This window comes from Triticum aestivum, chromosome 6A (assembly GCF_018294505.1).
Source record: "Triticum aestivum cultivar Chinese Spring chromosome 6A, IWGSC CS RefSeq v2.1, whole genome shotgun sequence".
Classification (NCBI taxonomy): domain Eukaryota; kingdom Viridiplantae; phylum Streptophyta; class Magnoliopsida; order Poales; family Poaceae; genus Triticum; species Triticum aestivum.
Genome location: NC_057809.1, coordinates 24,688,600 through 24,700,853, shown reverse-complemented (window position 1 = coordinate 24,700,853; position 12,254 = coordinate 24,688,600). Strand labels below are relative to the sequence as shown.

The 12,254-nt window shown below is 45.9% G+C and overlaps 1 protein-coding gene across 1 annotated transcript; it reads right to left on the bottom strand.

Annotated features, from left to right (window-relative positions):
• Positions 1–1,012: 1,012 nt before the first annotated feature.
• LOC123130090 (probable metal-nicotianamine transporter YSL8) lies at positions 1,013–3,708 on the bottom strand. Its single transcript, XM_044550045.1, has 2 exons — positions 2,776–3,708; positions 1,013–2,690 (listed from the first exon to the last, which is right to left on the bottom strand). Exons 1-2 carry the CDS (start codon positions 3,420–3,422, stop codon positions 1,226–1,228), a joined length of 2,112 nt encoding a protein of 703 aa, XP_044405980.1. The 5' UTR covers positions 3,423–3,708; the 3' UTR covers positions 1,013–1,225.
• Between the last annotated feature and the right edge of the window lie 8,546 nt (positions 3,709–12,254).

Here is a 12,254-nt window from a genome sequence, read left to right as displayed (position 1 = left end):
AATGCTGACGCGTGGATGCCTATTGGTCCCGGTTGGTGCCACCAACCGGGACCAAAGGCCCTCCTGCCTGGGCTCGGCGCACCGGCCACGTGGAGGCCCATCTGTCCTGGTTCGTGTAAGAACCGGGACTAAAGGGTTAGGGCATTAGTAACGACCCTTTAGTCCCGGTTCACAAACCGGGACAAAAGGCCCTTACCAACATGGACAAATGGGGTTTTTCTACTAGTGGCCATGTGTCAATAGTATGTCGACGGCCTTGCTATCAGCATAGATTCCCACCCATGCTGACGACTGTCTGCGGAAAACTAACACATGGCGGCCCCTGGTGCATCGTGGCTTGGAACTATGCTGACGGCCAGGCTCTTTGCATAGATTCCCACATAGTATACAACATAATCCTTTCAAGATTCTGATTAAAAACCATATAAAATTTGTCAAAACCAATGAAAGTATCTATTACTTATGATTTTAACAAAGTATAAGGACCTATATGTAAAAGTACACGCGATCACATTTGTAACACACTCAAAAATAAAAACAAACAAGATATTCATAATCTATGGAAATTCTACCCCAAACGATATACAATTTGTGTGTGTGTTTAAGTTTAGAAGAGTCAGATTTAAATTAACATAATTTTAATCTAAAAAAGAAAATGATTTAAAATAAAATAAATAAATATATAATCTATGCCGACGGCTGCCATCAGAGCCGTCAGCATTTATTTGACGGCGTCAGCCGACCCTTGGAGACCGGATTGCCAAGGCCGCTTATATGCCGACGATCTTTGTATACCGACGACAACCGTCGCCTTACATCAATCTATGCCGACGATGACCGTCGACATAGATGGCGATGTGCCGACAGTTTTTCTTAGGCCGTTGACATAGATGAATATGCCGACGGCCCTGACAAAAAGCCGTCGGCATAGAAAAGGCCACCGGTATATTAGGTTACTCCGGTAGTGGAGGAAGCGGAAGAACAAGTAAAACCAGTCAAATTCCGTGAGAATACAAATTAGTGAATGCAACAATTACACACATACATACATATAGACCACCATCCAATCCATCCTACACGTCCTCACGTAACAAGGCTAGAACACTGTACTAGCTAACCTTGGAGCTATCATGTCCATCCATTAATTGATCAATGGATCATGAACATATAACGTGCACGCATGTGTAAAGAAAAAGAAGAAAAATGGTATGCGTGGATCATGTGGCTACGCCGGGATGGGTAAGGTCGAAAGGAACTGCTCCACCTCGTAGTTGGTGTCGGCGTCGAAGACCCTCAGGCACATGGGTGGTTCCACGTTGCCTAGCGACAGCAACGACGACGGCAGCGACCAAATCCCGTCGCCGCAGATTAGCCCCGATGCCACCGCCGGCGCGAACATCTGCGCGTGCAGCCTGTCGGACCTGGACCACATGTAGAGTATCAAGCTCCCCACGCACATGTCGATGGTGAAGAAGGAGCCGAGGAAGAAGGGCACGGCCATGCCGAGCGCGCTGGGTATGTAGTCCCTGATCCACCACGTTTTGTTGTTGGCCACCTCCTTGAGCGCGCAGATGGCGATGGCGAGGATGAAGAAGGCGGCGCAGAACCTGAGGCAGTACTTGGGCAGCTGGTCCCAGCCGTTGGTGCCGAGGAGCGCGATGCCGCGGTAGATCTTGGCGTAGGGCGCCGGGTAGCCCTCGTCGTTGCCGATGTCGTAGGCCTGGTAGAAGATCCAGAAGACGGTGGGGGAGATGATGCAGCCGATCCCGGTGCCGATGACCTGGCTCACGAACATGGCGCGCGGGGAGGTGAGGGTGAGGTACCCCGTCTTGAAGTCCTGGATGAGGTCGGAGGCGGTGGAGACGATCCCCATCATGAGGCCACAGGCGGCGAGGCCGGCGATGACCCCGCCGTCCTTGGCGCCGATGTTGGCGCCGAAGATGAAGATGGCGAGCTTGCCGTAGCTGCTGGAGAGGGACCAGTCGGTGAGGCCGGTGCCGTAGGCGTTGCAGAAGGCGAAGATGGGCGCGACGACGTAGGCCCAGACGACGTGCTTGGGCTTGAGCTGGCGGAAGATGTGCGGGATGGCGAGGACGGAGATGCCGGCGAGGGCGACGTAGGCGCCCACGGCGACGACGGTGGGGATCTGGTCCTTGAGGAAGATCTGCGTGCGGCGGCGGTCGTCGAAGCTGAGCGCCTGCCTCTCGTTGGCGCCGGCGAGGCCGGCGCCGGCGAAGGGGACCCCCGCGGCGTTAGCCTTGGCGCGGCCGGTGCGCTTGAGGTACATGTCGTAGGAGGTGCGGAAGAGGATGGAGAAGAAGTTGAAGAGGCCGTCGCCCATGATCATGGCGATGGAGATGAAGACCTGGTAGCCGTTGAGGCCGTGGAGGCTGCTGTTGGGGAGGTTGGCGTCGTACCAGTCCCCCCTCTTGCTCTCGATGAAGGGCCACATGATCCCCCAGGAGATGATGCTCCCGATGAGCAGCGAGAAGTTGATGATGTAGGGGCAGATCATCCCCACCCCGACGTACGTCGCCGAGAAGTCGAAGTAGAAGCGCCGGTTGTAGGCCTCCATCCCGAACGTCGGGAAGGAGCCGAACCCGCACGAGTCCCCCGCCGTGTAGAACCACTGGAACATGGACCACAGGAAGCTCCCTAGAAACGACTTGAACAGGATCGACACCTGCTGCCTGCCATTGCCAACATCAAACAAACATACATATATTCCTACATCCGCCATTGCCGTACGTCGCCGGAGAAGAAGAAGGAACGTACTTGGCCTGGATGGCGCCTTGGGGCGTGTGGAAGCTGTTGATGAGGTGGGCGGTGGCGGAGCCGGAGGGGTAGGTGAGGCGGTAGCTAATGATCATGATCTTCCTCAGTGGCACGATGGAGAAGAGCCCCACGAAGCTGACGAGGAAGAGGTAAGCCATGACGCGCCACAGCGACGGCTCCTCGACGTTCATGGTGTTGTTGGCCTCGTCGAAGCCCTTGGCGATCTTGCGGCTCATGCCGAGGATGTAGGTGCCGAAGCCGCCGGAGAAGGCGATGCTGGAGCAGGAGATGACGCAGGTCTGCACCACCGTGTTCTCCTGCCGGGTGAAGGGCCGCGGGAAGACGCCGCAGCGCTCCAGCGCCGACGTCCACGTCTTCATCATGAAGAAGGCGAGCAGCCCCGCGGAGACGTTGAGGGACGGCACGATGCCGGAGGTGATGTTGAGCTTCATCACGATGAAGCTGAGGAAGGTGCCCAGCCCCGCGCTCACCACCACGGCGCGGACCGTGATCTGCTCGTTCCACGTCGGCAGGGTCTTGCCTTCGAACGCCTTCTCCAACGAGATCGCCTCCCGCGGTGGCACCGGGGCCGGCGCCGGCGCCGGCGCGGGGGCGGTGGCGGGGGCATCGCCCTCCGCTTGCTCCATCAAAAATCAGCTCCGGCCCTTCTCCCACGACGCCGGCCGCCCACCTGCCTGATTGTCGCTACAATCGATTGATATATATGTATATATGGACGCGCAAATTCTTGTTGTCTTCTCGATGAAAATTGCAATGCGATGTGATGGATGCAGTAATCCGGCCGGCCTCCTCGAGATCGACCGATCTTGTCGACGGATCAATGGTTTCCCCTCTCTCTACCTGCCACGGAGGGGCGCCGGAGATGGAGGGGATCGATGGATCGAAAGAGTGATTAGTCTTTTTTGCTGCTAATTATGATTGCCGATCGCTAAGACAAGAGAAATTTGGTGTGATGGATTTTCGTGTGGTCATGCTGTGAGGTGAAGCAGCGGGTGGTCGACAAGCCATCTCGTGCGCGCGCCAACGCCTAATTTTGGCAAAAAAATACACGAGCATCTAGGAGTATTAAACAGGCGCCTGAAAAAAATGGCGCGAGTCGAAAATCTAGAGCGTCGGATCATCAAACCAACGGCCATCCGATGCGCTAATGTTCTTCTAATCGTTGTTTAGATTAGTTGGAAGTTTTCGTAATAGGTATAGGCTTTCCTAGGTTTAGGATTTTCGGAAGTCGCAGCTTGTTTCCGCTTGCATCATCATCGCGTCTCTAGCGAGGCCCTGACTCGGTCTCGTCGGGGTCGACGCTCCTTGCCGGCGTTCGTCATGTCATCCTGTTTTTTGACCTCATTCGAAAATCGACTGATGCCAATGAAATTTTGAGGCACAAAAGTTTTAGCAGAATCACAAGAATGTGGTATTTCGACATACTATGCTTGTTTATTAGTTGATAAAATGTATATATAACAGTACAAAATATTCAATATATTTTAGCAAAATTAGCAGTGTCGGATGAGCCAAAATTATATCCGACATGCTAATTAATCACTATTAAGCTACTTTGAATATTCAACAAATTAAAGTTTCTTGCTAGTTATTTTTCTCAGCCGAGATGGAACAAAGGAACAGCTAAACCTTTTTTGGGGATAGAGGTTGAAACCCCGGGTTCTGCATCGTACTAATGCATACAACAATCTTTATTCAAATTGATGAAGGTAATGAGATCAAAGTTATCAATAAATGGGGTACATAAGATAAAAAACTACAGCAGAACATTTACAAGATATGAATTTAACACTTACAACTAATTCGACTTTTTTCGCAGCAAGGCCTTCATCACATCCGGGCGGAGAAGGCCAGGACAAGGATTTTCATCATTATTGCCAAGACCAAACACTTAAGATTAGCACATCGGCAAGTAGAAACCACCTTCAACAAGATAACGATGCAAGTTCACTATTACTAAGCATGACTGATAAAGTCTAAGACAATAGTTTCACTCACTCTGAGCATGAAGCGTCCCAGTCATCATCTTGAAGACAAATCTTCTGATAGCCACGTTAGCAAGTTCTTCATGCTAAGACGGAGTAGCGCTATAAGATGTGTGGGACGTATTCCTAGCTTATCCCATCACCATAATGTGGGTGCAATCAGATAGAGCAAGGCTATGACATGCGTGAGTGAGAGGTGGGTGTTTTCAAACTGCCGGGGAATGTATTTGTAATTATAGTTTAATAGTACAACATGTATGAGTCCTGTTTATCATATGAGTCCCTAATGGTTTGGCAAACCTAGGTGATAAGAATATACATGAGAAGAAGGGCGAGGATAACAGGGCCGGCCCTGGAGTTTTGGAGGCCCTAGGGCGAACTCGATAAATGGGCCCAGTGGTCGAAGTGTTTTCGTTTTAGATTCCATACATTGATATAAAAGAATATTGTAAATCCATAATAAACAATGATAAAAAATTCAGGTGGATAATATTTGGTAGCAATGCTGTACTTTTATGTTCTAGATCAAATATCAATAAGTTACATGGCACTGCCTTTAATAATCATGAGAAACGGATTTTTTTATTCAAAAATCGTCAATGATACTGTCAAGATTAATGATAGTTAATTTATCTGCTCCTTTACTGTGTTTCTTCTCACAGCTAGACAAGTGTTTTTCAGGCAACATGTTCGCCAAAAAACGGATCGAGGGTCGACACCTTGCTTTTACAGGAATAATAAATACTCCAGATTGAGATTGAGGACTAAAATAATTCACACAAAAAATACCTCGGTTGTTCTGCCATTCCTTGCCCTACTGTGCTAGAAGCCGGCAGCCAGTGCGATGGAGTAACTCGGTGCTGATCTGCTCCATTCTCCAGCAAAAGCAAAGACAAAGTAACCACCATGGGGACATATTAGGCTTTTGGGCTTCTCCTAGACATATCATATACGGGCCTCATTGGCCTTTTTATTTCGCATCAATATTGGGCCTATTGAAGCAAATATGCCCTAGAGGCAATAATAAAGTTATTATTTATTTCTTTATATCATGATAAATATTTATTATTCATGCTAAAATTGTATTAACCGGAAACATAATACATGTGTGAATACATAGACAAACTTAGTGTCACTAGTATGCCTCTACTTGACTAGCTCGTTAATCAAAGATGGTTATGTTTCCTAACCATGAACAAGGTGTTGTTATTTGATTAACGAGGTCACATCATTAGTTGAATGATCTGATTGACATGACCCGTTTCATTAGCTTAGCACCCGATCGTTTAGTATGTTGCTATTGCTTTCTTCATGACTTATACATGTTCCTATGACTATGAGATTATGCAACTCCCGTTTGCCGGAGGAACACTTTGGGTGTTACCAAACGTCACAACGTAAATGGGTGATTATAAAGGAGCATTACAGGTGTCTCCAAAGGTAGATGTTGGGTTGGCGTATTTCGAGATTAGGATTTGTCACTCCGATTGTCGGAGAGGTATCTCTGGGCCCTCTCGGTAATGCACATCACCTAAGCCTTGCAAGCATTGCAACTAATATGTTAGTTGTGAGATGATGTATTACGGAACGAGTAAAAAGACTTGCCGGTAACGAGATTGAACTAGGTATTGGGATACCGACGATCAAATCTCGGGCAAGTAACATACCGATGACAAAGGGAACAACGTATGTTGTTATGCGGTCTGACCAATAAAGATCTTCGTAGAATATGTAGGAGCCAATATGGGCATCCAGGTCCCACTATTGGTTATTGACTGGAGACATGTCTCGGTCATGTCTACATTGTTCTCGAACCGTAGGGTCCGCACGCTTAAGGTTTCGATGACAGTTATATTATGAGTTTATGAGTTTTGATGTACCGAAGGAGTTCGGAGTCCCGGATGAGATCGGGGACATGACGAGGAGTCTCGAAATGGTCGAGACGTAAAGATCGATATATTGGACGACTATATTCGGACATCGGAAAGGTTCCGAGTGATTCGGGTATTTTTCGGAGTACCGGGTAGTTACGGGAGAAGTAATGGGCCTTGATGGGCTTTAATGGGAAGAGGAAAAAGGCTGTTGCGCCCCCCTCCCCTCTAGTCCGAATTGGACTAGGGAAAAGGGGGCCGGCCACCTTTCCTACTCCTCCACTTCCTTCTCCCTTCCTCCCCTCTTGATGTACTCCTACTAGGACTTGGAGTCCTAGTAGGACTCCCATCGTGGCCGCACCAATAGCCTTGGCCGGCCTCCTCCTCCTCCATCCTTTATATACTGAGGCAGGGGGCACCCCATAGACACAAGTTGATCCACGTGATCGTTCCTTAGCCGTGTGCGGTGCCCCCTGCCACCATATTCCACCTCGATCATATTGTTGTAGTGCTTAGGCGAAGCCCTGCGTCGGTAGAACATCAAGATCGTCATCACGCCATCGTGCTGACGGAACTCCTCCCCGAAGCTTTGCTGGATCGGAGCCCGGGGATCGTCATCGAGCTGTACGTGTGCTAAGAACTCGGAGGTGCCGGAGTAACGGTGCTTGGATCGGTCGGATCGGGAAGAAGACGTACGACTACTTCCTCTACGTTGTGTCAACGCTTCTGTTGCGATCTACAAGGGTACGTAGATCAGATTCTCCCCCTCGTTGCTATGCATCACCATGATCTTGCGTGTGCGTAGGAAATTTTTTGAAATTACTACGTTCCCCAACAGTGGCATCCGAGCCTAGGTTTTATGGTTTGATGTTATTTGCACGAGTAGAACACAAGTGAGTTGTGGGCGATATAAGTCATACTGCCTACCAGCATGTCATACTTTGGTTCGGCGGTATTGTTGGATGAAGCGGCCCGGACCGACATTACGCGTACGCTTACGCGAGACCGGTTCTCCCGACGTGCTTTGCACATAGGTGGCTTGCGGGTGACAGTTTCTCCAACTTTAGTTGAACCGAGTGTGGCTACGCCCGGTCCTTGCGAAGGTTAAAACGGAGTCTATTTGACAAACTATCGTTGTGGTTTTGATGCGTAGGTAAGATTGGTTCTTGCTTAAGCCCGTAGCAGCCACGTAAAACTTGCAACAACAAAGTAGAGGACGTCTAACTTGCTTTTGCAGGGCATGTTGTGATGTGATATGGTCAAGGCATGATGCTAAATTTTATTGTATGAGATGATCATGTTTTGTAACCGAGTTATCGGCAACTGGCAGGAGCCATATGTTTGTCGCTTTATTGTATGCAATGCAATCGCGATGTAATGCTTTACTTTATTACTAAGCGGTAGTGATAGTCGTGGAAGCATAAGATTAGCGAGACGACAACGATGCTAGGATGGAGATCAAGGTGTCGCGCCGGTGACGATGGTGATCATGACGGTGCTTCGGAGATGGAGATCACAAGCACAAGATGATGATGGCCATATCATATCACTTATATTGATTGCATGTGATGTTTATCCTTTTATGCATCTTATCTTGCTTTGATTGACGGTAGCATTATAAGATGATCTCTCACTAAATTATCAAGAAGTGTTCTCCCTGAGTATGCACCGTTGCCAAAGTTCGCCGTGCCCATACACCACGTGATGATCGGGTGTGATAAGCTCTACGTCCATCTACAACGGGTGCAAGCCAGTTTTTGCACACGCAGAATACTCAGGTTAAACTTGACGAGCCTAGCATATGCAGATATGGCCTCGGAACACGGAGACCGAAAGGTCGAGCGTGAATCATATAGTAGATATGATCAACATAATGATGTTCACCATTGAAAACTAATCCATCTCACGTGATGATCGGTTATGGTTTAGTTGATTTGGATCACGTGATCACTTAGATGATTAGAGGGATGTCTATCTAAGTGGGAGTTCTTAAGTAATATGATTAATTGAACTTAAATTTATCATGAACTTAGTCCTGGTAGTATTTGCAAATTATGTTGTAGATCAATAGCTCGCGTTGTTGCTTCCATGTGTTTATTTTGATATGTTCCTAGAGAAAATTGTGTTGAAAGATGTTAGTAGCAATGATGCGGATTGGATCCGTGATCTGAGGTTTATCCTCATTGCTGCACAGAAAAATTATGTCCTTGATGCACCGCTAGGTGACAGACCTATTGCAGGAGCAGATGCAGACGTTATGAACGTTTGGCTAGCTCAATATGATGACTACTTGATAGTTTAAGTGCACCATGCTTAACGGCTTAGAATCGGGACTTCAAAGACGTTTTGAACGTCATGGACCATATGAGATGTTCCAGGAGTTGAAGTTAATATTTCAAGCAAATACCCGAGTTGAGAGATATGAAGTCTCCAACAAGTTCTATAGCTAAGAGATGGAGGAGAATCGCTCAACTAGTGAGCATGTGCTCAGATTGTCTGGGTACTACAATCGCTTGAATCAAGTGGGAGTTAATCTTTCAGATAAGATAGTGATTGACAGAATTCTCTAGTCACCATCACCAAGTTAGTAGAACTTCGTAATGAACTATAATATGCAAGGGATAACGGAAACAACTCCCAAACTCTTCGTGATGCTGAAATCGACGAAGGTAGAAATCAAGAAAAACATCAAGTGTTGATGGTTGACAAGAACACTAGTTTCAAGAAAAGGGCAAAGGGAAGAAGGGGAACTTCAAGAAGAACGGCAAGCAAGTTGCTGCTCAAGTGAAGAAGCCCAAGTCTGATCCTAAGCCTGAGACTAAGTGCTTCTACTGCAAAGGGACTGGTCACTGGAAGCGGAACTACCCCAAGTGATTGGTGGATAAGAAGGATGGCAAAGTGAACATAAGTATATTTGATATACATGTTATTGATGTGTACTTTACTAGTGTTTATAGCAACCCCTCAGTATTTGATGCTAGTTCAGTTGCTAAGAGTAGTAACTCGAAACGGGAGTTGCAGAATGAACAGAGACTAGTTAAGGGTGAAGTGACGATGTGTGTTGGAAGTGGTTCCAAGATTGATATGATCATCATTGCACACTCCCTATACTTTCGGGATTAGTGTTGAACCTAAATAAGTGTTATTTGGTGTTTGCGTTGAGCATGAATATGATTTGATCATGTTTATTGTAATACGGTTATTCATTTAAGTAAAAGAATAAATTGTTGTTCTGTTTACATGAATAAAACCTTATATGGTTACACACCCAATGAAAATAGTTTATTGGATCTCGATCTTAGTGATACACATATTCATAATATTGAAACCAAAAGATGCGGAGTTAATAATGATAGTGCAACTTATTTGTGGCACTGCCGTTTAGGTCATATTGGTGTAAAGCGCATGAAGAAACTCCATGCTGATGGGATTTTGGAATCACGTGATTATGAATCACTTGATGCTTGCGAACCATGCCTTATGGGTAAGATGACTAAAACGCCGTTCTCCGGAACAATGAAGCAAGCAACAGATTTGTTGGAAATCATACATACTGATGTATGTGGTCCGATGAATATTAAGGCTTACAGCAGGTATCATTTTTTTCTGACCTTCACAAAATGATTTGAGCAGATATGGGGATATCTACTTGATGAAACATAAGTCTGAAACATTTGAACAGTTCAAAGAATTTCAGAGTGAAGTGGAAAATCATTGTGACAAGAAAATAGAAGTTTCTACGATATGATCGCAGAGGTAAAATATTTGAGTTACGAATTTGGTCTTCAATTAAAACAATGTGAAATAGTTTCACTACGCACGCCACCTGGAACACCACAGCATAATGGTGTGTCCGAACGTCATAACCGTACTTTATTGAATATAGTACAATCTATGACGTATCTTACCGATCTACCACTATCGTTTTGGGGTTATGCATTAGAGACAGCTGCATTCACGTTAAATAGGACACCATCTAAATCCGTTGAGACGACACCGTGTGAACTATGGTTTGGCAAGAAACCTAAGTTGTCGTTTCTTAAAGTTTGGAGTTGCGATGCTTATGTGAAAAAGTTTCATCTCGATAAGCTCAAACTCAAATCGGAGAAATATGTCTTCATAGGATACCCAAAGGAGACAGTTGGGTACACCTTCTATCACAGATCCGAAGGCAAGGCATTCGTTGCTAAGAATGGATCCTTTCTAGAGAAGGAGTTTCTCTCGAAAGAAGTGAGTGGGAGGAAAGTAGAAAACTTGATAAGGTAATTGTACCTTCTCCCTTATTGGAAAATAGTTCATCACAGAAATCTGTTCCTGTGACTACTACACCAATTAGTGAGGAAGCTAATGATGATGATCATGTAACTTCAGATCAAGTTACTACCGAATCTCGTAGGTAAACCAGAGTGAGATCTGCACCAGAGTGGTACGGTAATCCTGTTCTGGAGGTCGTGTTAATTGACCATGACAAACCTACGAACTATGAGGAAGCGATGATGAGCCCAAATTCCGAGAAATGGCTTGAGGCCATGAAATCTGAGATGGGATCCATGTATGAGAACAAAGTGTGGACTTTGATTGACTTGCCCGATGATCGGCAAGACATAGAAAATAAATGGATCTTCAAGAGGAAGACGGACGCTGATACTAATTTTACTATCTACAAAGCTAGAATTGTCGCAAAAGGTTTTCGACAAGTTCAAGGTGTTGACTACGATGAGAGTTTGTCACTCGTATCTATGCTTAAGTCTGTCCGAATCATGTTAGCAATTGTCGCATTTTATGAAATCTGGCAAATGGATAAACAAAACTGCATTCCTTAATGGATTTATTAAAGAAGAGTTGTATATGATGCAACCAGAAGGTTTTGTCAATCCTAAAGGTGCTAACAAAATATGCAAGCTCCAGCGATCCATCTATGGACTGGTGCAAGCATCTCGGAGTCGGAATATACGCTTTGATAAGTTGATCAAAGGATATAGTTTTACACAGACTTGCGGTGAAGCCTGTATTTACAAGAAAGTGAGTGGGAGCACTACAACATTTCTGATAAGTATATGTGAATGACATATTGTTGATCAGAAATAATGTAGAATTATTCTGAAAAGCATAAAGGAGTGTTTGAAAGGAGTTTTTCAAAGAAAGACTTCGGTGAAGCTGCTTACATATTGAGCTCCAAGATCTATAGAGATAGATCAAGACGCTTGATAAGTTTTTTCAATGAGTACATACCTTGACAAGATTTTGAAGTAGTTCAAAATGGAGCAGTCAAAGAAAGAGTTCTTGCCTGTATTACAAGGTGTGAAGTTGAGTAAGACTCAAAGCCCGACCACGGCAGAAGATAGAAAGAGAATGAAAGTCATTCCCTATGCCTTGGCCATAGGTTCTATAAAGTATGTCATGCTGTATACCAGATCTATTGTATACCCTGCACTGATTTGGCAAGGGAGTACAATAGTGATCTAGGAGTAGATCACTGGACAACGGTCAGAATTATCCTTAGTGAAATAAGGATATGTTTCTCGATTATGGACGTGACAAAAGGTTCGTCGTAAAGGGTTACGCCGATGCAAGTTTTGACACTAATCTAGATGACTCTAAG

What these genes read in the sequence shown, in the direction of transcription:
- LOC123130090 (XM_044550045.1), bottom strand. Translation starts at nt 3,422, where the DNA reads ATGGAGCAAGCGGAGGGCGATGCCCCCGCCACCGCCCCCGCGCCGGCG. An exon ending in CAAGGCGCCATCCAGGCCAA is followed by an intron (nt 2,691 to 2,775) that starts GTACGTTCCTTC and finishes TGGCAATGGCAG; the next exon opens with GCAGCAGGTGTCGATCCTGT.